Here is a 23,400-nt window from a genome sequence, read left to right as displayed (position 1 = left end):
GTAATGTTGTTATTATTAATAATAATAAATTCCCTTATTCATAAGGTAGTATTGAAATGTTTGCAAATTCTGAGAGGGAGACATGAAATTGTAGTTCAGTAGCAACATTCCCATTGCTGTAACTTACTTTTAAACATTGTTTAACACTACAAGAATTCAGCCATATTTCTATTTCAAGCTATAAATTATTGTTTTCATCCCTCCTGGCCATTCCCTTTCCATTTATTCTGGATAAACACTAAGATATTCCACTGCAGACCTTTCCAAACAAGCAGACTGAGCTTTTGGTTTTCCTCCCATGCCAGACTGCTTACAATGTTAATATAGGTCCTATTAGTACAGCATAAAAGAGTCTACAGAAACAACAACAAACGATTTGTATTGGGGAATACTGTTAGCTGCCTTGAGGCAGGATGATATTTAATAAAATGTTCACATTAATATAACCTAGCTAGTTACTTTTCGTTCATGGATGTAGAAAATCTGAGGCCTGCTGATGCCTTTAAAGAGGAGTTTGGGAGAATCAGTCACATTGCATCATTGGCTTTTAATATGCTCTGCATATCAATTAATTTTCTTTTATTGATAGTTATTGTTTCAGCTGCTTTGAATGGGGAAGGATGAGAATGTTGATAAATGGATTGAAAGGTTGTTTAATGTCAGCAGGTGCCGTTGCTGTCCTCTTCTGATATGCTGTTTTGGACTGTCTTAAAGTGATATTGCCAGAGAGTAAGAGCTATTCCTACAAAGAGTTGATCAAATAGGAAATTTGCAAACATATTCATGGATTCAGTCCCCAAGTGTGATTTACTGTTATTCATAGGATCTTATTAATAGTTATTCTCCAACCATCAGAGAAGTGTTGGAAACGTATAGACATGTTTGTGCAGTGGCTTTTGTTTTGGCATGAAATTAATTGATGAAAACATCCCCCCACCACAGTCCAAAAAAACCCTACACACTCAGGGTAGGAACATGTCATTCTTCCTGGAGTCTGGTTTAACAACAGAAGGGTAATTCAAAATCATGAAACCCTCAGTCTAAGCCTTCTTCATAGGCTTGGCTCTTTCTAACAGTTCATTCCCACAAACTTTCTGTCCCAACTGTAGCGTATACATGTACACACATTGTGGCCAACTGAAAAAAAGGGGCTTAGCATGGGAGCTGAAATGAAACTTTAACTATTGTTACTATAACTATTGTTGCCATAATACATTGCACTTCAATAATAATATCCATCTCTTACATGGCACTTTTCATCAGTAGAGGTCAAAACACTTTATAAAGGATAGCCGTATCATTATCCCCATTTTACAGATGGGGAAAGCCAGGTCTCCAGAGTGCTACTGTCCACTGTGCTATCTCCTAGGCTACACTACCTAGAGCTACAAGGTTCATAAATTTTCCCATCCCCACTTTACAGATGGAGAAACTGAGGTAAAGAGGCTAAAGTCAAAATTATTTTTTTTAATGACTATGTATTGTAGGTGTCATTTTTTGGGTGCCAAACCTGAGACACTTTGGACCTGATTTTCAGAAGTGCTAAGCATCTAGAACTCCTATTAATAAAAAGATCCCAAACCCACTCCTAGATTGCTGGTTGCAGGGGTTGGAATCAGTCTTCCACCTAATGTAGACATGGATGGGTGGAAAGCATGTTGCAGTTCTGCAGGCTATATCCTCCTCAGCCTCCTCCCAGTTTTCATTTAAAGCCCCAAGAAACTGTGTGTGGGGAGAATCGATTTCCTATTTTCTTTGTGCTGGAAGTGCTGCAACTTGAAGCTTGAAAAAAATACAGTACACTGGCTCATGAAACACTCCTCAATGCAAAGGAGACAGGATATGTCTATACTGCAAAAAATAAACCCACAGCGGCGAGCCTCAGAGCGCAACTCAACTAACTTGGGCTCAGGCTAGGAGGCTAAAAATAGCAGTGTAGATGTTCCTGCTTGGGCTGGAGCTTGGGCTCTGAAATCTGGTGGGTCTCAGAGTCTGGGCTCCAGCCCAGGGCAGAAATGTCTACACAGCTATTTTTAGCCCTGTAACACAAGCCCTGCATGCCCAAGACAGTTGACCTAAGCTCTGAGACTCACTGCTGGGGGTTGTTTTTTGCTGTGTAGCCAGACCCTAAGGAAACAATAAGAAGCAAGGTGACATCCACAATAGCAGTAACATTTATCAGGCATGTTATCAAGTAGACAGAGATGAGAACTGGAATTTAGGGTCCTTGGGTCTGTTAGCAATTGAGGCACATGCACCTCTGTTTAGCCAGCTGTAACATGAGTATGCTACTCACGGACTACAGCGGGGTGGTGTGAAGCTTAATTAGTGAATGTTTATATAATAATTTGATATCCTCAGATTAAAAGGGTTATATAATTGTAAATATATTATATTTTCATCTCTGAGAGAAGCTTTTCCTCATAGAGAGTAAAGATGGCCTTGTGATTAAAGCCAAGAACTGACGTCTAGAAAACCTAGGTTAATTTCTTGGTTCTGCCACAGACTTCCTGTGTAACTTTGGGTAGGTCACTTAGGGCATGTCTACAGTGGAGCTGGAAAGTACAATTTCCACCTTAGGTAGACATACTCACACTAGCTCTGGTAGAGTGAGTTTACTGAAAATAGCCGCATCGTCATCGTGACATGTGCATAGGACAGGCTAGCTCCCCTGACTGCATGCCCTAGGGTCTCAGATGGGATTGTACTCAGGGCAGCTAGCCCTAGTGCTGCCGCCGCTCTGCTTCTGTTTTTAGTGTGCAAGCTCAATCAAAGCTCACATGGGTCTGGCTACCCACGATGGAAATTGCACCTTCTAGCTCCAGGGTCGATATAACCTACATTTCACTGGGCCTCAGTTTCCCATCATTAAAATGGGGAAAGTCTATTTAGTCTCTCAGCTCTTTGGGGCATGGATTCTCTCTTACTGTGTCTTCATACAGCACCTAGTTGTAGGACTGTGATCTCATTTGGTGCTCTAAGTGCTACTGTACTACAAATAATAATGCCAATCTTGTGTCTAATTTAGTAGGAAAATATCTTTGTGATGAAATTTCCACACTATAGCTAGCCAAAATACAGCCTCTATAGCTCCTAATGCAGCCTTGCCATTGTAATGTTGTGCTGGAAGTCGTTAATAGCTGCCATTAAGTGAGTGTTTGATCCAAAGACAATCACAGACATGATAAAACCTGATGATTGTGCTGAGCACCCTCCTTTCATTCTAATTAGAAGGCGCAATTACGCCCATTCATGTACTGAGATAACTGAAAACAATAGAAGCTACTGCCCAAAGCAATCCGTATGGTGAGGCCAGTGCAAAAACTAACCTGAGTAGATTAACAGGAGTTTCCCTAATTGCAAAGGCAGGAGGTAAGTTTTTTGTATTTGTATATAGTGGGGTTAGAGGCTGAAAGCAAGAGAGCATTTTCTAGAATTTATTGACGTTGATGATACTACAGGAGCTGGTATGACAAATGTGCTTCTTAAAAAGCTGGAAGATACGGGAATTGCGATAGCTGACATGAGAGGTCAGGGCTACGATAATGGTGCCAACATGAGAGGAAAGAACAGGAGTGCAGACACGGATCTGAGAGTTAAACCCTCGAGCTTTTTTGTCCCATGCAGTTCTCATTCATTGTACTTGGTGGTCAGTGATGCAGCGTCAGCTTCTAGTGAGGCTGCTGAATTTTTTAATGCAATTCAAAACATCTATGTATTATTCTCTGCATCAACTCATCGATGGCAAATTTTGAAGCAACATCTGGGAACATCCTCTCTGACACTGAAACCACTGAGTGCCACACGATGGGAAAGTCGAGTGGAGGCGATAAAGCCTATCAAACACCAAATGGGGAAGACAGATGATGCCATAGTTGCCATTATGGAGGATAATGCTATGACAGGAACTGTTCGAGGGAGAACAGTGGCAGAGGGAAATGGAATCACCAGAAACATCACTTGAAATTTCTGTCTCTTAGTGTTGTAGCATGACATACTGTTTGAAATAAATGTTGTAAGCAAGAGACTCCAAGGTGTTGACCTTGATATATCTGGAGCAATGGAACAACTGGACAAAGCAAAGTCATACCTACAGTCTTACCGGTCAGATAAGGGATTTCAAAACGTTCTGAAGAGTGCACAGAAGTTGGCAGAGGAACTTCACACTGAAGCTATTTTCCCAACCATTCAAGAATACAAGAGTAACTGAAGAAGACGACATTTTGATTACAAGCATAGTAATTATGATTACAAGATAATCCCATAAGAGACCCCAAACAACAATTCAAAGTTGAATTATTTAACCAGGTGCTAGATTGAGCAATACAGTCAGTTGAAGAATGTTTCATGCAGCTCAAGGAACACAGCAGTATATTTGGGATGTTGTATGATATTCCAAAACTCCTCACTATACGTGAAGAAGACCTACACCAGCAATGCAGGGCACTAAAGACAGTGTTGACACATGATGACATGCACAATATTGATGCAAATGATTTAGGTGATGAACTGAAAACCCTTTCAAGATACATTTCAGCAGGATCAACTCCAAAGGCTGTTCTGGAATATATGTGCACAAATAAGATGACCACCCTCTTTCCAAATGCTTTTGTTGCTCTGCGCATACTTCTAACACTTACCAGTGGAGAGCACAGCTTCTCCAAGCTGAAGTTAATAAAAACACGTCTACGCTCCACAATGACACAGGAGAGGCTGGTTGGCCTTGCAACCATCTCAGTAGAGCATGAGCTGGCCCAGACTGTGGACCTTCAGGAAGCAGTTCAAATCTTTGCAACCAAGAAGGCATGGAAAGCACCACTTTGATTATTCAAACTGATACAAATGCCAGTGTTTACTATGCAGACAAGAAAAGTTACATTTGCTGTTCAGGCGTTTGAAAGTTAAGTATTACTTAAAATTTTTGAACAAGGCATTTTAAGTTGTTAGTTCTCCTTTATTGGGGTATGTAGCAGAGCAGTACCATGAGTATAGTAGAACAGGAAGAAGGCAGAATTGAGACCTTTCAAAGTTTTGTCCCAAGCGAGGGGATATGGGGGCATCATTTGAGCTCCCCGCCTCTGGTGCCAAAATGTTGTGGACCGGTCCTGCAAATAGATGGATAGCAAGAAAGATGCTGAAACTGGAAAAATTGGTTGTGCCCACTTCTGGCCACAATTGCTATGGTGTCTCTGAATTCCGCAACATTCAATAGCTAGTTAGGCCAAGATTTTCAGAAGTGACTAGTGATTTTTAGGTATTGCGTGTTCAGTGTGCCAAAATTGACACATCTGATTTTCAGAAAGTTCTGAGCACTTACTTTCGGTAATGGTTAAAGTCACTGTCAATTTAAATCAATACTATTAGGATATTGAAGTTTTTAAAAAAAATTGAAATCCAGAAAATTGTCATGTTTCAAAAAATCCTTAATAGCAGAAAGTGTGAAAATATTCATTTAAGTTTCAATTACCAACTTAAAGTATACCTACTGATCCTAATTACTATCCCCCATTTTGCTGTCAACTACAAGTCACAGACTGCCATTATTGCACTAAAATACTTTACACACTGTCCTGTAGTACTGAAAAATGCAAATCCACTTGCTAACTAGAGACCAGTGACCAGATTTTCCTGTGCTTTCATGGTACAGGTCAAAGACCACATCTCAGTGCTAGTGTTGGAACCTTAACTTAGTCTGCCTAGAAATTCTGATATTTAGGTTTTTGAAATGCAGCAGACTTTCAAACAAACACGCACTTATAATGTATGGATATAAACATACTACTGATGTTTTAAATTAATAGATATGTTTCACTCTACAACATTAACTATAATCTTGGTAACACTTCACCATAATATTAATTGTGTTCTTGTCTGGGAATAAATCTTAAATTGCAGTTCCTTGCCTCATCATTATGTGGCATGTGGTTGAGAACTACGAGAGGAACTGTGGGCAGGACTTTGAGAACTTTAAATAGCTGCAAATGCATTGAGAAGCTGGTAGAGTTACTCATTGTCTTTGTTCTGCCATCTTTTTCAATCGTACACCACAGTTATGTCTGCCCTTCTGCTTTATACTTCGTATGATATGGCAGAAGAGGGAGAAAATGAGAAAAAGTGAATGTCCAGAATAATAATGATTCCTCACATTTATATAATGCTGTTCATCCCAAAGTATTCAAAAATGCTTTGCAGACAATATTTAGACCATTTCACCCATCAGTGAATTTCAGTTGCCCCCTGAATGTTTTTCTGCTGGCCTAAATTAGCAGAGCAACATTGAAATCAATTGGTGCTCTGCACATTTTTAGCAGCAGAGAAATTGACCAAGTATGTGTATATACAGACAGATATATAGGTATGAAGCAACCGTGGAATCACACTCCACCCAACACACAAAATTCTTGCTCCTGCTGGCTAGTTATATCAGCAAATATATAATCAAATCCTTGTGTGCCAATTGCTGCCCCAGCATGGGCCCCGCAGCAAGGTGGGTTGGGATAGGGATAAGGATACAGGATGGAAGAGCCAAAGCACAGTTCAGAAATAGTTTTGGTTTTCTCAGAACTTTCCCAGAAAGTTCCGCCAGCATTGGACTATTTCAGCTCTTTGGTAAGAGACCCTCTGCTACCACTCTCAAAATAGTTTCCAGCTTCTGCAGAACTGTGCAGTCAGGCTTAAAAAACCACATCTCCTTCTTTACCCTGGGATCAGCGAGAACTACTCAGCAAGCCACCACCTGTTCTATTTTTTTGAATGATACTTCGATGCCTTGACGATGAATGTATAATAGATAGATTGAGCTGCAATCACAAGGTTCTATTACACTCACTACTACTGATCTCCACTCGCTCTTTGATTAAACAACAGTCTGATTGTGAATATTGATCATTCACAATCTTTTGTCTGGCTCTCTGTGTAGTTGCCAGAGAGTCCTGCTGATTCCATGTCTCGGTGTATGGATTTTTTATGCTGAGTTTCAGCATTAGTGTTTCTCGTCTCTTGGGAGTAATCTTTAGTCTTTTGATGCCTGGGCTGGTGCATGTCACATTACTGCTTGTGGAACGCCTCATCCTTGAGTATGAGCATAGTAGCATCCTTGGCCATGTTTCTTGTAAGGATTCAGAGCACTCTGGATCACTTGGTAAACTGGGCCCAAGCAAACAATAGAGTTGTAATATGGCTAAATGTAAATGAATACATCTAGGAACAAAGAAGGTAGGCCATACTTACAGAATGGGGGACTCTATCCTGGGAAGCAGTGATTCTGAAAAAGATGTGGCAGTCATGGTGGATCATCAGCTGAACATGAGCTCCCGTTGTAGCCAAAAGATCTAATGAAATCATGAGATTCATAAACAGGGGAATCTCGAAGAGAAGTAGAGAGGTGATTTTACCTTTGTTTTTGGCATTGGGGTGACCACTGCTGGAATACTATGCCCAGTTCTGGTATCCTCATTTAAGAAGGATGTTGATAGATTGGGTCACACCTCCCCCACTTACAAAGCTGCAAGAGGGTTAGTCATAGGCTGACCAGCAGGTAGCAGGTCAGACCTCGTTTCCTGGACAGGGCATCTGCCACCATATTTTATTTTCTGTTTATACAGGAAGAAACCTGTTTTGTCACCTGTGTCAGTTTATAGTCTCCAGGACATAATGCCAGAGAGCATCCCTAATTTCACCTACAGTGTTGTTACAAACATTTCACAGTAACATTAATGACCAGTGTGTTATCAGCTGTCAAATAATATATTACATGCCGCCTTTTATATAAATTTCATGATATCAGTGTGAGACAAGAGTTGGTGACAAGAGTTGCTAGCACAGCATAGTGTCAAATGGGCATCTGTGGCATGCTGACTTGCTTAGGGTCTTAGGCCTGGTCTACACTACGAGTTTAGGTCGACTTTAGCAGCATTAAATCGAATTAAGCCTGGACACATTCACACGACAAAGCCCTTTCTTTCGACTTAAGGGGCCCTTTAAACCAGTTTCTTTACTCCATCTCCGACGAGGGGATTAGCGATAAAATCTGTGAACAACACTCACAACCTCTTGCCCAGCCTCGCGAGCTTTCTACTGCTTTTGAATCTCAAAATCGTTCTGCAGCACTGACAGCTGCAGCAACCTGGTTTCACTGGAATAACAGAAGGAAACTTGGCCCAACCAATGAGTGAGCTTCTTCACTTTTATTCTGTACATTTCCACACAAGTCACAATACAGAAAAGGTGTCCAAAAGTAATAGCAACTGGTAATTTCATTGTTTACAGGTTTCCCTTGCTTTCAGGTTAGCTCACATTTAAAACCTCTTTTTAGCAACACAGTGATCAAGATACTTTGTATAAATAGGAATTGCAAGAAAATTAGGGAAGAAAATACTTTGTCACTTTATTACAAAAAAAACCCCTTCCTCTTTCCCCCTGCCACCACCCTCCACTGCACCCTGATCCTTTGTTAAACACGTCACCTCACTGCTGTTTTGCCTGGATTCTGTCTGCCAGCTGGCACGTTCCTGGTGGTGCACAGCTCTGGGGCATTATGCAGTGGGGTCAGACAGCATAAAAGAGCCCTTTGTGATGTTTTTACAACTCCTGGAACAGATGTGGATTTGAATATAGGATATCTACAAATACTGGAACTCTGGATGCCCATGAAATGCTGGCTGAAGATGGATGGTTATGCCTTGGCTTTGTTGTTTTATAAAGAGGAATAAAACTATTAGAAGACAATGGTCCAGATTCTGATTTTTTGTTACACTGGCATTAATCTGGAGTGACTTCACTGACTTCCATAGAGTAACTCCAGATTTATACAGATATAACTGAGATTGGAATTTGGCCCTCAGTCTTCGATTTATCACAGTCCCCTGACAGTGGTAAACGAACACCCACTATATTGCCTACTGGAAATCTCAGCCCTTTCACCATGACCACCACACCTCCCAATATCTCCTGGTTGTCTGATAAAACCCAAGTGTACTTTTGCATTACATCAGTTTTGTCCCTTTTTGGAAAAGAGTTATTCAATTCTCTGTGTTCCACTAATTACTATCCTCATTCTGGTTCATGTATCATCCCTCATTCCCTGGGTGGCAGGAGCATAAAAATCAACCCCCTAGGGTGGGTAGGCAGTTGAGAATGAATGCCATACATCCTTCTCCAGCAACCCTCTCAGGCTAACAGAAAGTTGCAGCACCAGGCTCCAGAGGGTGCAGCATCCAATACTCCTTGGCTAGAGGAAGGGATGCTGTGACCCCTTTGATGGTGGGGTAGAAACAACTGGGGTGAGGGGTTCTCAGATGTTTTCCCCTCCAAACCCCCCAAAAAGAAACAGCCTGTGATCAGTGAACTCTTAATGCTTAGAAACACAGATGTTCAAGAGTTTGGCAAAACATATCTAGTGTGTCAACTGGGTGCGTGGAGGGAGAAGACCACCTGAATGCCCTAATTCAAAGGAAACATCACCTGAGTAAACATTTTAATATGCAATATTTTAAACATTGAAATCAAGCATGAAAAGTGCAAATCTCCTCTTCAGGAACTTGTCATCTTCCAACACTATTCTCTACATCAATTACACTAAGATAAAATAAAAACATAGAACAATGCTAATCCTCTTCCTTTAAAATGTGGCACCAAAAGAAGCAGGATATTAAATGGGACAAACTTTGCAAGGCACAATGAAGAACTGTAATAATGATTAATAATATGTAGCACTTACATAGCACTTTTAATCAATAAACCTCAAAGTGCTTTACCAAAGTGGATAAGAGTTATTATCCCCATTTTACAGATGGGGAAACTGAGGCACAGAGAGGTTAAGTGACTTGCCCAACATCACATTGTGAATCAATGGCAAAGATGGGAATAAAACCTAGCTCTCCTTATTCCCAGTCAATTGCCGTATCTATTGGACCACAATGCCTCTCTATAAAGACATGCTGATTACTTATTATTTACTATAAATGCATTCTCAGTAATGTGGAATAACCCTGTAAACACGTGGTTATCTAGACTTAAATACACGAGGCACAAACATATAATTAACATGAGGATCAATTCCTATGTAAACTCTTTGGGGATACTGTAGCTAAACCATGGGTCCAATCCACAAGTCCTTGCTCAGACAAAACTTCCACTGAGCTACTTGTGGACAGTCTTATAAAATGTCAGCAATCCCTATAGACACGGCATTCTCATAAACATATAATAAGAGTTTCATGACTATTTAGATGAGTGTTTTTGTCCATATCAAACAATTTGTGCCCATGATGTGATATATTTAATGTGGTGCAACGCAGAAAATTCATTGCATCTCTAAAGCTGTGCAGAAGCAAAGTATTAGATTTAAAAAAATACTAAACAAAACAAAAAACCTGTCATTTGCAGCAATAAGGTTTATTCACTGACTAAAAGGCAATACTGAAATTCCATAGATAGTTGGAAAGTTTGCCCAGTGGGTATGGAAGCCCAGCCCTCAAAATTCACCTCTTACCAGGCTGAAGATTTCCCATTGTTAAGTCAGGAAAGTGTTACAATCAGGTGCCTCATATGAACAAGTTTTCTGGTGGTCTGTTTACAGTCACTAATATAAGCTGGAGAACATTAGTGCACACTCCATCTCGGACCAAGCAGCCAAAGATAGCTCTCCACCTTGCTGAGCTTCAGGGAGTGATTTGCTACGAGTTGTATTACAATGACAAACATTTGCAAGTTATAGCCTCCTTTAGGAAGGTACTTTAACCTCTGGCTATTCAATTTTCCATCAGAAGAGGGGGTAATGCAGAATGCTCAACTCCTGGTGGTGGAAGATGTCACTTGAGTGCCAACATTTACAAGGGAGAATTCAGAGCTGTGGGGTTGGGAGATAACTAGGTGCAAAACCTCCTCGGCCAGAAGAGGTTTCCCTATTACCAGGGAAAGTAGAAAAGAAAATACGAGGATCTTGGAAGACCTCCCCAGAAAGGAGGGTGAGACAAAGACTTACTTGGAGCTGTAGGTATTTAACTGAGGTATTTAAAGTGAGGCTCAAAGACATTTCCCTGTGGCATCTCTGGGATGGGGAGTCTCTGAAGAAAGGTCACTTCCCCCTGCAGCGTTGGTGCATGGCATGTGTGTTTCTCTGCACATTTAGGACCCAGTTCTGTGAAGTCTTGATATAGCTCAGATAGAAAAACAATGATTAGACAGACTTCAGTGGGAGTTCAGAGTACTCAGCACCCTGCAGGAGCTGCTCAACATTTTGCAGGCTCAGCCTCTCCCTTCCTTTCCCCCAACACTGTTAAGTGATTTAAGGAGTCAGCAGTATGGCAGGGAACCATTCTGCAGAATGGATACTAGAGGTCCTTATAGGTCTTTTCCAGCTCTCTATGATTCTGTGAGCTGCAGGATGAGCAGAGACAGGCCTTTCATCGTACTGAGAAGCTTTTGAGAAAGGAAATGATTTGGGGGGAAGAAGAAAGTTGGGGCAGTTTGATAGCCCAACCAACCCCCGCTCACCCAAAAACTCCATGGCCATTTATCTTTTGGAAGAAGTTGGCACATCCTGCAAAACCTTCAAAGAGCAAAACAATTATTTGTCCTAGGCAAAATTCTTCAGTGGGATAAAGTTGAGCGAGTGGAGGTGTCGCAGTCAGGGGAAAAACACGACTAATTGAGACTGCTTTTCATTTACTCTGCATTTAAGGTTAAAAGATGGACATATCACAACCAAAACCACAAGTGCAAACTATCCCCATAGTTTATGCTCCTGTCCTCATACACCTTAATCATGACACATGATGGAAATTCTTCCTGTTTCATTCCACCATTAGGGTCTGCTCTCTTGGCTTGAGAGCCCTGCCCATGAATGGTACCTCAGAGATCCACAGCTCTACTCATGCCAGGTCCTGACTACTCAGAAGTGCCCCAGGAAGGATTATCTAGCAGGAACCTCTCTGTGATGCTGGTCATGCAGAGGGGCACAGAGAAGGTAGAAGAGCACAGTATATAGAATCAGGAGGAGCCTTTTCAGCACAAATAAAGTGAGCAGGAGGTAGGAAGGAGAGAAACAGCAGTATGTGGGGAATGACTGAATGGAAAGAAGTCTGATGGAGGTAATAAAGGAAAGAGAAGGAAGAAGAAATGGGCATGGGCCGGAGGGCAAAGGGAGGAAAAGCAAAGAGCACCTGAGTTTAAAATAAGCCCACCTTAAATTACTTTCCATTCCCTGCCTGCTCTTACTGCTACCTATCCCACCTTCTCTACAGGCTTGGGGACTGATGCATATCCCCAGAATGCCTTGCACAGAAGGAATGTTGCCATGGTAATGGCAAGCCCACAAGGAAGCACTGAACCACAATGGACCAATTGCTAGGTGCACATATAGGTCTGCTTCCTATTAAAACAGACACAAAAAACCTTCTCTCTGTGATCATGAAAAAAAATGATGAAAAGTAACTGGAGAAGGGTGGGGGGTGGGGTATTCGCCTTTTTTTGTCTGCAGCAAGTGAGAAAAGTAGCAGTTTGTTTCAGGGTGGCATTGTCATCAATCTTTATGGGGGAGAAACTCCTTGGCAATGTGTGTGGGGGGAGGGGTGGGGGGAGGCAAATGTCCAAAGTTGACCATTGCCCAATTTACAGCTTTTCTTCAGTATTTGCAAAGATCTCAGGAGTTGAAAACAGAGAATTTCACGCATTTTTGGACTGCAAAGGCATAGACAAGCAGGAACTTTAGTCTCCCCCCCCCAAAAAAAATTAGGGATTGCATTAATAAAGAAAGAAAACACTGAGCTCAGAACAGCAGCTCACTGTTCTCACTTTATTAAAAGTGGACAAATTTAGTCATGCTACAAAACTGCTCATTCCAGTGATATTCTACGGCTTATATTGTATTTTTTTAACTCTCACTCTTCTCTCCCCCCCTCCCCCCCCAAAAAATTGTTGATGGCCTTCAACTGACATCCATCCTTCAGGGGGTCCTAATATGTACTGAATTTAACTTCTGCTCTAATTTCCCCACCCCCACCCCAAATATCATAGCACTCCATGGAATAAAACATACCCTAGAAAAATGAAACTGTCAATTAGAGTCATAGTAACCAGATAAGTAACTCCTATGTCTGGTATTTTCAGTACAAGAACGTCTTGTTTTTCTCAGTAACTATAACATTACTTCCTACAGATTAGATGGGAATCAGAAATGCATTAACCCCTTTCCCTCTAGACTGAAGGCTCTAGAGAAATATGATAATTAACAGACATTAAGGCAGTTAGAACCAGGATGCCCTTAAGCATATACTAAGGATTAAGTGTTACTATGGTTCATATATTAATTAAATTATTACTGTATGACAACAGTTGTCATAGAATACTGGAATTTTGCAAATTCTGTGTTTATTGCAAATTAATAGATGCCCATTTTTATCTATTCAACTAATTTGTTATTAGACACTTCTTAGTTAAGTACTTTTTAATTATCAGTGCTGTGTAAGGACCAGATATTGATACCTTACTCATATTGAGTAGACCTTTACTCCTCGAGTACTCTCACGGATGGGACTAATTGTGGAATCAGGTATTACTCAATGTGAGTAAGGATAACAGAATCTGGCTCTAATACAATAATTCTATAATTAGTGATATATTACTTAAAGGAATGGTGTCTATTTCTTGTATTTTAGAACGTACATCTCCTTATTGTACATATGAAAGTTTGAGCTGCTAAATCATCGATAAATTATAATTACACAATTGTAATACAGTGCTCCCAGTTCAGCTTGTCTTTGTAAGATGATGGCAAGAAAATGGAAACCAATTGCTATAGAAAATATTTCAGAGTGAATTTTCTGTTCTCCCATTATTTTATCTCTGCCGTGTCTGTTTTTCTTTGAAAAATATCTAGCCTTCAGGTCTTCACACTTCTCTGGGATTGGAGAATGTCCAACCATAATTGGATACATTTAAGTGGGCTAAAAATCAAATCTTTCACTGAAGTATTGTTGTGTGCATGTTAAAACAAAGAACACTTGTTAAAAAGGACTCCTTCCTTTACCTCTCAAAGGACTCCAGATCTTGCATCTGGATGGGCATTATTAAAGCACATATAGAAGAGGAGTATGCTAGCTCCTTGCCTTCCTCTTGCTAGCTCGATATATGTGCCCTCTGTGGGAAAGACTCTTCTCTTTTTACCGTGCAAGAAATGAAGACTTCACCGAGGGCTGGAATATATCAGTTTATAGAAAACGTTGGCTATAAGATGCAACCTGATTGCTTTATGAAGTGAGATTATTCAGCACTTAGTCTGCCTAATCATCAGAGGCTTGATCCTGTGCGCATTGAAGTCAAATGCAATTACTTTCCTGGGGCAGGATCAGGCCTGAGGGAGGGATTTTTTCCTGCCACTATGGCAGCCCTTAGCCAGCAGGGTGAAAATTCCTCTGACACATGCACTGCATAGGACAGCCATAGGCTTCTCTCTGCAGGCCCCATCACAAACCCTAATGTAGGAGGCATGCCAGAGGCAGAAGGGGAGTCCCTCTAGCTCATGCAGCTACAGAAATTCTCAGCAACTGCAGGCTACAAAGCAGCCCATAGACAGACCAGGGAAAGAGTGTTGTAACTTATAATAGCCAGTCATTGGTCTAAATTACTGTGGAAGCCATGGGAGAGCAGCTTAAAGCTACCTTTAAGATCCTTCCCCCTACTCAGCAGAGCCTTCCATTTGCACTTCCTGGTGGAGTTGCAACACAGAATCTCAAGAAGCTTTTCCTAACATTTAAAAGTCTAGACTTAGATGTGCCACTGTGAAATAATTTTTGGCACATTATTGGACCTACTTTAAAATCCACTGTAGTGTGGTGGGGAGCTCCTCCAGATTTTAAATATGTGTTTAAAAAGCAATTGCCCATTCTATTACTAAGAAAGAAGACACCCACCAGTTTGAATCCTGTAACATTGTTTGTTCTGTTGCTTCAGAGGCAGCCAGCAAGGCATGAATTTACTAACAAACTGTTCCCAGAAATGCTGCAGTACTAAAGACACTCCTGGATGATGCTTTTGACAAACAAGGAAGTTAACAACCTATTGCCAGGTTGGCTTGTGTTCCCAGAGAAAAAGGAGGGAAATGTACCATTTAACAAATAGGAAAGATCAAACACAATGCAGGAAGAAATCCTATTCTCAAAGTGCTAAGGGAGCTGTTACAAACAATGGAAAGTAAAACCTTAAACATCAAATTTACAAAGTGCTTGGCCATGTCCCTTTATTCTGACCAAAACCAGGAGGTAAAAATGGGGAGAGAGAAAATTATGAACTTCAGAGGAATCAGCACAAGGAACCATTTTAGCAGTGCAGTGCCACGCATGGACAGGACTACTGGACAGAATTTCTCAAAGTGTCTTCAAGGCATCCAAATATCCAGCATGCCTATATACTCATTGAGTGTCATTACATATGTGAAAGCCCCAGGGAGCTTAAGGCTACCAATTTACCTGCTCGCTTAATACTTTTTGCCAGTTCTTCTCACTATGAATTTGATGCATTGGAACTATCAACACCTAGGTGCACCCAAGTGCAGCATCTGGGATAGCTGAATAGAAAATAGCAGCTGGTAAACCACCATCTATGTAAGACCTGATGTGTTGATGCTATTCATTACAATTCATGTCACTGTAACAATGAAACAGCAAAGTTGAAGAGAGACGTGAGTAAAAGGGGTGATTTAAAAGCCCAAACAAACCTACCAGAACTAAATGCAACACACCACCACCAAACTGTGTGCTCACTTGTTCATCCAAATTAGCACCAGCTACACATATACAATTGTGAAGATCAATGGCAACAAAACATTTATTTTGTTCTATTTTCTTTATGTATCTGGTGCGCTAATGGCCCCTCTTTGTGCATTACAGAACTGCCCATGAACAGTTCAAAACCCAGGCTACAGAACTGTGAATTGATATGGAATGATTCCATTGTTGTTGTTTTCACATTTGGGAGATACAAAGGTGAGGGGTGTCAGCATAAGAATCTAGACAGACAGATCTCAAACTGCGAGATGGCCCCTAAAGCTCAGACTGGCTATCACAAATTTGTTCAGAGTGAGCGTACAATTACAGAGACATTTTCACTGACTATTGCTGATGCTATACCCCTACGTGCAACACCCACTAAATACAGAGGGCTGAGGGGTATTTTATATTGAACTTCCGTTTTATAACCAAGAGCTGTAATTTCCTTGAAATCTACTGCTTTCCATGGCCACCCTCTTCCTACAAGGTCAACAATGCCTGAGGGATGCTATAGTTACCCAGAACCTTGTCACATTTTATCACATAATGTATATAGAGATATATATTTATAGAACATTGAGATATGCAATAACAAAAATAACTAATGTTGTTAAATAACAAAATTGTTTATTTCATTAACATTAAAAATATTTTCTGCCCCCAGTTTCACTTTAAAATGGGACAGTGCAGCACTCAGAATGGAACAATCCAGGAGTTGCTACATTCTACATCAAGAACCCCTATAAGGCAGATTAACTAATAATATTCTACCAGTCCAGCAGCCTCAATGGTTGATCATCCCTAAATTCTTTACACTTCTAAAATAATAGCTCCATGGAAAAAATACCTGCAGTAATGGAAAAAATACCTGATGCCCAGTCTGCTTGCTTCTGATAACTGTCCAGAATCAAGGATCCTGTGGCATTTGAAAGGAATAATCCCTACTAGGGTCCTAGCCCAACATTCCCTCTCTCAATGAAACAGGTTCTGATATCCCAGGCTGAGAGAGAGCCATTGCAGAGAATAAATATATGCTCTGTTTAGCTACATAATCAATATTCCCCCAGGATGTAACATGTTGTTTGTGACATGCATTGGCACACCTTGACCATTGACTATGTGAATGCCAAGTTCTGTTCTATTTTCAGTGCTGGGTTTTGTTTTGTTTTTTTTTATTTCCTCTCATCATATAGTAACTGCTTCCTACAGAGTTTTCAGAGTGAAAAACTTTCCAGAGGCACAATGGTGTCCTTCTAGTCATAGCATCATTTTCCAGCTGCAGGGAAAAATAGAAGGCCAGATTCTCATTTGGGATCCAGCTCCTTTAAACTGTATGAATGGCACAAGGCCGCAGATGCCAAGCTGAAAATTCTCCCTGCAGAGGGGAATTCTTAACTGATGTAAAAAGCCAGTTGCTGTGCCGACCATTTTCCCAGTTCTCAGGGCACATCATGGGAGAAGAGGAAAATCGGTGATGGGGAGGGGTGGAGCACAACCCTGCTACAGTGATTCACAGCCACTGTATGGTTCCCTATGGACCACAACAAGCGGTCATAAGTTAGAGCAGTTTAATGGCTGCTCTAACTAATGTCTGGTCCTGGGCCAGGGAAGCTTGAGAATCAGGGAGCTATAACTGCCTCACTGACCATCATGACCCCATGCCCCAAGTGTACCTTGGCACAGGTCAGAATTTAGCCCAAGGTACCAGTCCCACTTCCTCCATTTCTCACATACAGAATGCACAACCAAAAGTGAAAAAGCTGCATGCCTTTCCTCACAGCTGGGAAATAATGCCAGGACTGCAGTGACAGCACAAGGGGAGGGTTGTTTGTATGGAAGTTTCACACACAGAGAAATTTTACTCTGCTTTCTGTCCTTGTATGTATACACTGGCCCTCCATGGAAACCCCTGAATGAGTAACCAAGGGAAGAATTTAGCCTTAATCTTTTGTTTTTAAATTAGAAAAATAAAGTGAATAGAGAAAATAAGACAAAATACATTTCATGTCGCCATTGATCTGTAGATTACAAATATAATATAATCTTCTTTCAGCGGAAGAAATACTGAACAATATTTTGCTCACATTGAATAGAGCTTTGAAAACAAGATAAATGAAAAGGCTTATTATTCAGCTCCCCCTCCTCTGCCAAAAGACTCACTTGTTTAAAAAAAAAAAACTGGAGAGAAAAATTCACCAGAATCACATCAATTTCATCCCCACAACTGCTATTAAAGGAAGAAAAACTTATCTGAAGAATGACCTGATGGGTTTTCCTGGGTTCAAAACTGTACACCAATCCTGTTTAGCACCAACCATCAAAAACCTACACCTTGCAAATGCATGTGAAAAGAGAGAGAGAATTGGATCTTCAATTACAAACAGTGTTGGTATTATTACGCCAGGATTGAGCCTTGACAGTTCTCATGGGGGTAGTCAGACTAAGAAAAGGGAAAGCCCCCTTAATTCTGACAGCTGAATTCCATAAGTGATAGAAAACCTTAACATGAACACTATGTATATGTGAGTATGTTTGGGGTGCGGATGATTCCTCTGTTTGATGGTGGTATTCTTTGGGTCAGGAAAGTAAGGAGCAGAATAAAGAAACCATGACTACATGCCTGACAACAGCTAAGCAATATATGTTTTTAACCCTATGGTGTGCAATGAGAGGCTAATGGTTGACATTTGTCTTCTTTTGAATAGGATAATCTCTCTCTTTTAAAGCTTTGTTCCAAATCCCTCTTGGAATCTGCCCATCTGTTTGCATTGTATTTTATTATTTTAAAAATGTCTAATGTGGTGCTCATCCTCTTGTTAATATCAGCAAGCCTTGACAGACAGCTGATGCTTTACATTTGGTTTCTATGACTGTAAGAGTCAATAAGTCAAAGTGGCAGCGCTAGTAAGTCAGTCAACCACAACTGCATCCATCATACTCTGATCTCTCCCTATCTTAAAAACACAACTTGACAGAAGCTCCAAATGGCTAATTATAGGCAGGATTCAGATCTGAGCAGAATCAGTCTGTCATTATCAGCAGAGTGGCGACATGAGACATCTTATTGGTTACTGTGTGGTCTGTCAGAAGACAACACAAAATGTCACACAGCAACTCCCTTCCACTCAAATATTTCATGAGGACACCTTTAAGATATATTCAGAGACAGATAGAAGGCTAGCTCTTGTCAGTGCTTTAAAGCTAGCTGGATCCAGCACCCCATAGAACAGGGCAGTAGAAAGAATTTGTTCAAAAAAAGAGAAAAAAACTCCCTGGCAATTAAACACTGAGAATTCAACTTCCGAGGGAACAGTAGGTGAAGACTCAACAGGTTCAAAAGTCATTTTTTTTCCTAAGGGCATCCAGAGCTCCTCAAAGTCTTGCCTATCACCTGTCCATTTGTGAAGAATTAATACAGAGATAACAGATATTATTTAATTGGTGACAAATGAGTAGGATGGGAGAGGAAGGTATGTAGGGCACTGTAGGAATGGAGGAAGGGGTTGGTTGGGTTTATTAATGTCCAAGTTAGTTTGGTTTTTTTCCTCCCTTTTTCTTTTTTTAAATAAATTGTACAGATGAACATGGGAGAAGTTCATGCTACTTGCTGGAAGCAGTAAGGGTAAATTTCCATGGTCCATGGATTCCACAGACCTTTGAGTGTTTCACCTCATCCCCAATGGGCCATCACACGGGAACACAACAGTTCTGTGACAAGACTCATTAGCCCTTAGAAACTGGTGGCATGTCCTCAGATATTTTGCATGAGAGCGAGAGACACGTTGATTCCATCAGCTTCTTCCTCATACAATGCCTGAGTGTCTCAGGTGCAGCCTTGTTATTTCCTAGGGTTCTCTTCCCCTTCACGGACATCAAACTGCAGTCTCCAGGTCCTCATGGGAAACCATCTGGTAATTCTGACGACTTTCCAGGTAGGAGGCCAGATCTGAGTCCCCAGCTTGCTGAGCCTTGTCTCTAGGTGTCTGACCCTACAATGAAGGGACACAGATAGAAAGCCTTACACATACATTTTTAGAAGACAAAATTAATTTATGTCCCACAGAAGGTAACACTAGAAGTACAGAAAGAAAATTCTGAAGCAGAAATGTGAAGAGGCAGCTTGACTGGTGTCAAGTTAAGGTTCTCCATGAGAATTATTTAATTTTACTATATGCATGGCTCCTGGGACTGGTGTCTTGCTGCCAGGCTTCCTCCTACTTAAAGTCTTTACCAGATTTAGAATAAACCCCTCAATTTTACAAGAGACTGTGTGGTTTGCAGTCGCTGACAAATAGTATATAGACACCAAAATAGATTTAGCAGAGTTCCCATCCAATGGCTGGACATACTGTGTGTGCATACCACACAGTACTGTAGCTGAGGCATGAAAAGAAACCCATAGAGACCATAGGCAACAACTATCAAGTGTGTGAAGAGAAAGGCTCCCAATATCGGAGTTTGTAGAAGCCATGCTGAGCTGGCCTCAGTTGATAATCACTCTTTAGGGCATCTTACTGCTACCAAGTTATTTTAAGGTTGCTATAACCTAAAACCAGGAATCTGGAACATCAAACTTTGAAAAAATATTGAATGTTGATGTTCCTACATTAATAAACATAGGAACATCCCAGTCCCCCAGGAACATCAACATCCCTGGGTTGATAAAGACAGGCAGGTATCAGGCTAGTCAGTGTCCACTTGTCGGCGTTTCAGCCTTTGCTGACAGTAGTATTCAGTACTATTGTCCAAAAGGAACAGATGAACCTTCTCTTCACAAGAGACTACTCTGCACCGCAAAATATGGGAATAATGTTTTTAAAACTTCATTTATCTGTAGAGAAGCAACAAACCTTGGATTCTAAATTCCTGAAGTCTAACTGCCTTTTTATCACACCTTTCAACCATTACCCATAGGTTGTCTGCTTTTACTAACTTCTTGCCAGAAGGGCAGCTTATGTAGCACCTTCCAAGGTGATTCTGGTCACCTGCAGACAGGTCAGCTGGGGTGATTAGACACCCTGGTACTCAGTGTAATGTGGCAGTGGCCCCGGCCCCTCCCTGTCCATGCTCAAGTTTATTTATGTTTGTGAACTTCTTGTGGATGTTTAGTCAAACAAACCGACACAATGGTTGAATATTCCTAGCCTCTAATTTTGCCCATATGTTTTCCTCAAACTCAGACAGTCTCATTAGGTCTGTTCAATTTTGAGTTTACACTAAGAGGGTGGGGGAGATTGTGGTTGGTCTTGCATGAGTGGACAAAATGGAAAGTTGGGACACAGAAGGGGGTTAGCCATCCCCACAAAATAACTAGATCACAACCACAACATGCATAGTCACCATCAAATCAAACTAGGATTCCTAATCAGTGACCCATACATCTCTTTTACAGTGCCCAGCGATGGTACTACTCTGCCCTGGAGATGCCTCACTGACACTCCATTTGAGAAAACAGTTTCAGGACAGGTTATCACTATGGCAAAGATGACCCAGGTTGGGGATTTAACTGGGGTCTCTTGTGTTTGTTTAAATCAAGACATTTTTCTAAATAAAACGACATGTTTGAAAAGAAATGCTTTTGGAACATACAGAGGCCCTCAATAATGCAGACATCAGGGACAGATGCTGATTGGTCTCGCTTGTCTAAAGTGTTTTATAATTGGTTCATTTGGTTTGGTTACCTTGGAATCTGTATTTCTTAGAGATGCTCCCGCATCCACCAAGAGCTGGCAGATGCCACGATGGCGCTGGCAGGCCGCCTTGTGCAATGCTGTCTCACCCCTAAACCAAAGCAGAGGAAACCAGCCGTAAGTTAAAATGAAAAATGCAGCATTTCTATGAAGCTCTCTTCTGTTATCCTTGGCATAGACATGTACACTTTCTCCCTCAGCTTGCATATCCTCCGGATCAGTAGAGCAGCTTATAATGCACAGATGGAGATGGAGTACTTCCGGGTGGGTGGAGAAGGGAACAGGAACTGTTGCCTTCGTATCTTTCCTTCCTATTAGTACTCTTACAGAAACAGATCACCACATTCTGCTGGCTGCTGGAAGAGCAAGTTAGCTGCCTTTCTGTTAATTCACTGTAGGGTAAACAGTGGTGATTTTTTCTATTATTTCCTACCCAAACTAAATATTGACACTTTGGCTCCTGCAAGCAGGGACAGATACATGAAAGTCAAAACTCCTGCCTGCCAAAGTCAGCGCTTGCACCATATTGTTGCCTGAGCCCGGATCCCCACCTCTTCCTGACCTCCATCAGTGAGTTAGTGTTCTAGTCCTCCACAGCTGGAGATCAGCATTCACTTTAAAGCTCTAAACCATTCTGATTTTCACAAGATGCGGAGACCGTCTCACAGTACCACTGCAGTTGAAGTAATCTTCCTCATATGATGAGGAAGAGGAGGAGAATGTGTGCTCTAGGTGGGAGTGGAGGGAGGCTCTGTTAGTGACAATATCAACCAGAGGGTGCCACTATACATCTATAAAAAATGAATGCCAAGAGCTATGCTCTAGCAGGGCAGATTTCACACATATACAGAGCCAGCAGGTGTATGTGTATGTGTGTGTGTGTGTGTGTGTGTGTTCTCAAAGGAATTTCAGACTCAACATATGGAGGGGGGCAAGTTGAAACATTGACTGGGTACCAGTGTGACAAATCTCTCCTAGCTGGGATTTGAACCAAAGATGCAGCACTAGATACCAACTGATTTCCAGATGAGAACTAAGGGACAAATTCATGCCTGTGCTGGTGCTAGAGCTAGTGCAGGGACAGAAGGGAAGTGGTTTGCAACTCCCGTTTTCAGGATTAGACAGTGAATGGTTCAACCTATGGCAAAGGCTAGGGAAGCCCTGGATGCTGCCCTAACTTGCACCTCTGTTGCAATGATCTCTTTGCACCATTGCATGGTGCAGAATCACTGGTGCATGGGAATGTTCCATGCACGCCTCTTCATGCCCTCTTCCAGAGTACTCTGGAACGCTCCCTGCAGTGAAGACGTCTGTGGAGATGGGGCAGAGCTGGTTCTTTGCAGGGCACTGGCACCCCTGTGACAAAGCTATGCTTACCCTATTATGGCCCTTTTGTGGCAGTTCAATACAGATGGTGCAAAGGGGTCATAGATAGGGTGACTAGATAGCAAGTGTGAAAAATCAGGACAGGGGGTGTGGGGGGGTAATAGGCACCTATATAAGACAAAGTCCCAAATATTGGGACTGTCCCTATAAAATCGGGACATCTGATCACCCTAATCATAGAACAGCTGTGGTTTAACCCTATAAAGTCCAAAATGGTTTGGGTTCTGACTATTTGAGATAAAATTCTTCTCAGCTTGTGGGAGGGCATTGTCAGCAAGAAGTTCTTTCTTGCCTTTGGAATTTACTATCCCTCTTGGGCCCTCAGTGCCTGGATTCAGTGAGTGTCAGGACATTGCAAATCTCAGCTGTTTTCCTCTAGGACAGTGGTTCTCAAACCTTTGCATTGGTGACCCCTTTCAGTCAGCAAATCTCTGAGTGCAACCCCCCCTTTAAAATAAAAACACTTTTTTATATATTTAATACTATTATAAATGCCTGAGGTGAAGCGTGGCTTGAGGGTAGATGCTGATGGCTCGTGACCCCCCACATAATAACCT

General features: G+C 41.4%; 1 protein-coding gene and 1 long non-coding RNA gene across 6 annotated transcripts in view; one reads left to right on the top strand and one right to left on the bottom strand.

The window, feature by feature from the left end:
• Positions 1–23,400, top strand: part of LOC135975342 (uncharacterized) — a 54,948-nt gene that overhangs the window by 18,487 nt on the left and 13,061 nt on the right. The window lies entirely within an intron of this gene.
• The window catches only part of DGKI (diacylglycerol kinase iota), a 287,790-nt gene continuing 283,578 nt past the window's right edge, over positions 19,189–23,400 (bottom strand). For 2 of the 5 annotated variants that reach the window (XM_008171112.4, XM_065565886.1), the window contains exons 32-33: positions 21,449–21,548; positions 19,189–19,756 (exon numbers count right to left, since the gene is read on the bottom strand). In XM_008171112.4, the coding sequence (XP_008169334.2) occupies positions 19,640–19,756; positions 21,449–21,548 (217 nt within the window). In that variant the 3' untranslated portion in view covers positions 19,189–19,639. The remainder of the gene's footprint in view (positions 19,757–21,448; positions 21,549–23,400) is intronic. The other 3 variants (XR_010592257.1, XM_042851905.2, XM_065565893.1) reach the window with 2 other exon arrangements.

Source organism: Chrysemys picta, chromosome 1 (assembly GCF_011386835.1).
Source record: "Chrysemys picta bellii isolate R12L10 chromosome 1, ASM1138683v2, whole genome shotgun sequence".
In the NCBI taxonomy this organism is placed as follows: domain Eukaryota; kingdom Metazoa; phylum Chordata; order Testudines; family Emydidae; genus Chrysemys; species Chrysemys picta.
This window is presented reverse-complemented; position numbering and strand designations above follow the sequence as displayed.